Here is a 6,044-nt window from a genome sequence, read left to right as displayed (position 1 = left end):
TTAATTGTTAGTAGTCATCAACTCAGAAATTTGATGACCTTTTCTTTTCAAAAGTGTGTATGATGACCCTTTCATGTTTATTATATCTTAATATTGATATTAAATAATAACTAGGAGTTTTTTAGTTATATTTATCTTGTTTGCATATATTACATATAACACATATACATGTAAATTAAAAGTTTTAGTTATTAAAGAAACTAAGAGGCTAAATTTTTCTCCAGTAAATCAGAGCAACAAGTCTAGTGTTTGAGGTCTTACATTTGAGACCTGGATGTGAAAACAGCTGCATCTGTAGTCACAACCCTGGTGACAGATGACCTTGTATCCTATGACTACTTGTGTATAAGAAGCCTTGGTTCAACTTACATTAATGAGACATAAAAAGTGATTTTGAAAACCTAGTAATTCACCTAATTGTTTTTACAATGTAATTTTAAGTATTCTGAAATCAAGTACATGATTTTAAAGAAGAAAGATACAGTTTTTAAAAAGTATATTGTTTTATTGAGTCCTAAACAAATGAATAATAGTTGATAGCCCCTAGTCTGTATTGAGAGCCTGCTGTGTACAGACACCGTTCCAAGTAATTTACTTGTAAGCATGCATTTAATCCTCATGATGATCTTAGGTAGGTACTATTTTTATTCTCACTGCAGAAATGAAAGAACTAATGCACAGAGATGTTAAGGACACAACTTATACGTGGCAAAGCCAATGTTCAAGCTCAGGCAGCCTGGTGCCAAAGCCTGTGCTCTCCACCCCTAGACTTGGGGCTGGTTTAAGCCCCAACGTCATTCACTCATTTGACAAATTAAGTTTATTTACATTAAAACTCATAGAGACATTCCTTTCCATTATAACAAACCTTTATATAATGTATAATATATGCCAGGCACTATCCTAAGTGCTTTGTACAAATCAACTCTCCTAACCTGACATTCTGGTAGGCATCTGACTTGACAGAGAACTGAAGACTTATAAAAGCACCATATGCTAATGTAGGTATATCTTAATAAATAATTGGATGTCTCATCCCAACAAAAATCTAGAGTGCTTGTTTTTTTTTTTTTTTTTTTTTTTTTTTGCGGTATGCGGGCCTCTCACTGCTGTGGCCTCTCCCATCGCGGAGTACAGGCTCCGGACGCACAGGCTCAGCAGCCATGGCTCACGGGCCCAGCCGCTCCGCGGCATGTGGGATTTTCCCGGACCGGGGCACGAACCTGTGTCACCTGCATCGGCAGGTGGACTCTCAACCACTGCGCCACCAGGGAAGCCCTAGAGTGCTTGTTTTGTTATTAATCATTTGAAACTCAACTCTTCTAGCCTTGGTCCCATTGGTTCCTTTTATCTTCTACCCATGGAAGAGTGTTCCCAAGAGTTGTCTTTATTCTCCTTTTTGGTCTAACTCCAAATGATGCATGGATGGCAAGATGCTGTTAGAGAATAAATCAGAAATGCTTAGTAACAATACAACATGCATCCTGAAGCTAGTGCTTGTGTGTATAACCCAATGTTAACAGCAAGTTCAGATACATTTAAACATCTTCTAAATGGTGACTCTCATGGTTAATGATAATGATCTGTATTACTATTTATAAACCCAGGTTAGAGTTCAAATTATATTACAAATCCCACACTTCTCCATTCTAGCCATTGAATGTCCAGTCATCAGTCCTAGAATGTTGAAGCCCTGAATCCTCAGGGATGATTGCTGTTTGATATTTTGCTATATGAATCCCAAGTGCTCCAAGTAGTGTATGAGGTAAGATTTTGACAGCCCTGGCAGCTCTTCATATCCTGTGGAAAGTGATGTTCCCCATCTTCACTTGGGGGAAACCATTTATAAATATTCATCTGATTAATAAGATCACAGTTTCTCTTGTGAGTGAGGAGTTGGTGCTATTTGTCATTTGCTGTGTCTTCTTTGCTTAGGGTAGAGAAATACTTCTGTCACGTGTATACAAAGTCCACCTCATGATATTAGATTGGTCTGACTCTGAAGGACTTCTTGACATCCAGCACAAGCACTGATTCAAACCACAAGAATATAAATAATACACAATATGCAGGAGTTTTAGCTCTGTGTGCCGTGGATAAAATTCATGGTCAATTCACACTAGATACCAGTCTTTGAGGCAATCCAGCCTCGATACTGACTCACTCTTGTGTAGACCCCAGGTTTTTTGGGAAGAGCACATGATTGTCCCCAACTTACTATACTGACAAGGTACCAGATGTCATGATTATCATAAACCAGAGGTCCACCACAATCTCCCTAGAGAAAAAAATATATTTAAAATTGTTAACATCAATAGAAAGGTCACTGCAGTCATCTCTCTTCCACAGGAAAAATGGAAACTGGTACACAGAACATGCAGCCAAACTAGAGATAGATTATATGATGTTTCTCTCAACTGAGTTAAAATTTTGTGCTAAACTTTAAAGTGAATTGTTTTCTAGAAAGACTAACATTCATTCATATGGAATGGTTACATTATTTCTGGTTCAGCATCCCTAGATTTTTTTGCTAGTTTTATTAGACCCTTTAAGCATGGGGTTTAGTAAGCATTTATCTAAAATATTTAACATGAGGTTGGTATTTGTGCCTAGGTAGAAATTTTCTGTGATCTCTTCTGAATGTCTTAGCTTGACTGTATTTTATGGACCTAATTTTGGTCTCCTTTTCTGTTACTCACCTAGTTCTAATTTATGTTTGCTTTCTGAATTTTATATAGATTAAATCTCTTTTGGATCAAGGAAGATTAAGTAAATAAACAGTTGTAAGTGTAGAGGTTAAAATTGTGGTCTCACTAGTTGAACTGCCCAAGTTTCAGGTCTAGTTCTATTAATTACTGGTTGTGTGACCTGAGGTAAGATACACAGGATAACCTCTCTGTGCCTCTTCCACCTCCTTCATTTATTTTTTCTTTTATCAGCTATTTATTGAATTCCTATTATGTGTCCCAGGCATTCTGATGGACATTGAGGATAAAACGATGACCAAAAATGAACGGTCCCTATGCTCATAGAGCTTGACATTTAGGTTTAAAAAAACACAATATTAAATAAGCCTACAAATATGCAAAATGACAACTGTGATAAGTGCTATGGAAACATACAACGGGGGATTCGACTAGTCAGGGAGGAAAGGGATGTTTGCCTTGATGAGATGTAATTGAGCTGATATCTAAAAGAAGAGGAGTAAATCATGAAAAGAAAGGTGTGGATAAAATGTGTTCTAGACAGAGGGAACAGCATGACAAATGCTCTGGGCATGAAGGAGCCTGGCATATGCAAAGGCCTGTAGAAAGGGGGACTGGAGAGAAGACAGCAACGGGGCAAGTGGTACATAATGAGGCCATAGAGGTAAGGAGAGACTAGTCTATATGTAGCCCTATGGGTCTTTTACAGACGGTTTTGATTTTTATCATAAGATAAAAGCAAAGGTAAACCACTGAAGTTTTAAGTGTTTTAAGGAGGGGGTTGACATGATCAGATTACATCTTGTTAGAAACTGTCCTGGCATTCATTTGACTAATGCACTAAAGGAGCATAAGAATGAATATAAGGGAGATAAACTAGATGGTTAATGTGGTTGGGGGTTGGAGGGAAGGGAAGGGGAGGAGAGAGAGGTTGAGAGAAGAGAGAAAGGCAAGAGATGGTGGAGAGAGATTTTAGGAGGTAAAACCCATGGGATTAGGTAATCAATTGGATATGGGATAAAGAGAGAAATTAGAATGATTTCTAGACTCTGGCTTATTTAACATAATGAAAGGGGATTCCATTCATAGAGATACAAAACATAGGAAGAAGATCAGGTGGGGAGGGGAATAAGAACAGAATCATGTACAACATTTGAATCTGAGATGCCTTTGAAACATCCAACTGGAGCTGCCAAGTAGGAATAGAATATATAAGTCTGGAGATCAAAAAGGAGGTTAGGACTAAAAGTATAAATGTATGAAACATCAACAAAAAGATGATAATTGAAGGTATGAGAGAGAATTAGATTCTCTGGGGAGAAAGTATAGAGTGAAAAAAGAAACAGGCATAGGATAGATTAACATGTATTAGATGGGATTAAGAGAATGAGCCTGAAAAGGAGACAGAGAAGGAGCAGACAGATGTAGGATGAAAATCATTACAAGCCAAGGGAAGACGATATTTCAAGAAAGAGGGAGTGGTAAGCATTATTAAATGCTGTTAAGAGGTTAAAAAAAAAAAAAAGAAGACCAAAAAATTTGTATAACGTCATTAGTGGTTCATTGAAAACATCAGGAAGAGAGATTTTGATGAAGTAATAGGGCAAAAACCATACTGAAATGGTTTGAGGAGTTAGTGGGAGGTGAGGAAATTGAGACCATGGGTAGAGACATTTTCACAAATATTTGGTGGTAAAGAGATAAGATGAGAAGCTAGCTGGAGGCATTATGGGTCAAAAAAGAATTGGCTATTTCTTTTTTTCCCTAACTTAAGAGATCTGAATAGAGAAGGATCTAGTTACAAGAGAAACGTTGAGTCTGAAAAGAGAGAGAGAGGACTTAATTGCCAGTGTAAAGTTCCCCAGAGGCCAGCAAGAAGAAGAAATGGAGCAAAGGAGAAGGGACCAGCCTTAGCGAAGAGGCAGCTCCTCTGTTGTGATCTAAGCTGAAGGTGGATGACAAGGGTCCGGATGAAGGCATGTCTGTATGCTTGGTGCTGGGAAGATGGGAAACTCCCCTCTTTTGACTTATATTTTTCTTTGAAAATTGGGAAACAAAATCATCAGTTGAGAATAAACAGGCAGGAGAAACTGAAAGTTAAGGAAAGTAGAAAATGGCGGAAGAATTCAGAGGAAGGTAGATTTAGAAAAAAACAAACTGACAAAAAGAGTAAGGTTGTCAGTTTTGTTATCTGGAACCTATAGTGGAACCATGGGTTCTCTTGTATTTTTTCCAGGAGCATTTGACTTTCCAGATACAGGCAGAGAGAGAGAGAGACTAAATAATTGAGTTCTTCCAGGTTTGGGACTTTGTCAGACAGAAATACTGGGAAGAGAGAGCATCAGGTGGACTTGGGGTATTAGCAAAAGTGTTTAAAAAATGATCACAGGGACTCCCTGGCGGTCCAGTGGTTAAGACTCCATGCTTCCACTGCAGGGGGCAGGGGTTTGATCCCTGGTGGGGGAACTAAGATCCCACATGCCACAAGGCGTGGCCAAAAAAAAAAAAAGATCACAGTGAAATCTAAATTGGACAAGTGGATGGTAGATGAAAGGAAAGGATTAATGGGATGTGAAATAGCAGAGAAGCTGTGCTCTACAGGTCTCTATGAAATTGAAGGATGATATTCAGCCAACAAATATTTGTGCCAGGCACTGTTTTAGGTGTTGGTAATACAGCAGTAAAATAAAATAGATGCTCTAAAATGTGTGCCTTCATGGAGCTCACATTCTAGGTTAGCGAAAGAGACAGATAATAAGCCAGTTAAATAAAATATATTGTGTGCTGAATGGTACAAGAGCTAAAGATAAAAATAAAACAGAGAAGGGACACAAAGAATATATGTGTAAGTTGTGTATGTTGGGGGGTGAGGGTTGGAAGGTTGGGGTGTAACAGAGTGTGGCCAAAGAAACAGAAGTAGTTGAAAAGCAGGCAGAAGGATGGAGGATTGTTGTTAAATAGGATGACTTGGGGATTTAGTGTTGCTGGAAATGGAATAGTTTTTGGTGACAAAGCTCAAGGTGTGACCCTAAGTATAGGTGACTGAGGAGGAGTGAAGATCACTGGAGATTAGGAGATCTAGGAACTAAGAATCCAGCATTTAAATGAGTTGACGTTAATATTGCAGGCCTTGGGATGGAGACAAAATCTGTTTCAGGTGTCAGTCGTGAAAGAATGAAAGGGACAAAGAGAGATTTGGAGGTGGGGGAATAAAAACAAGATGCATGAGAGATGATGATAGAGCTGAATAAAGTGGTCTTCAGAGGAGAGGTTTCTCTGTCTTTTGATTCCAAATTTGCTTAAGAAAATAACAATAGACCATAAGAGTTATTGTGTGAA

At 38.3% G+C, this 6,044-nt stretch overlaps 1 protein-coding gene across 1 annotated transcript in view; it reads right to left on the bottom strand.

Moving 5' to 3' along the window:
* Positions 1–2,119: 2,119 nt before the first annotated feature.
* LOC309822276 (transmembrane protease serine 11F-like) overlaps positions 2,120–6,044 on the bottom strand; it is a gene marked incomplete at both ends in the record, with an annotated part of 59,262 nt that continues 55,337 nt past the window's right edge. Inside the window, 1 exon segment of the mRNA XM_082654014.1 lies at positions 2,120–2,278. Within this exon segment, the coding sequence (XP_082510140.1) occupies positions 2,120–2,278 (159 nt within the window).

This window comes from Grampus griseus, assembly GCF_964374135.1.
Source record: "Grampus griseus genome assembly, chromosome: 4".
Classification (NCBI taxonomy): domain Eukaryota; kingdom Metazoa; phylum Chordata; class Mammalia; order Artiodactyla; family Delphinidae; genus Grampus; species Grampus griseus.
Note: the sequence above shows the minus strand (reverse complement) of the source record. Positions and strands in the feature narration are given on the sequence as shown.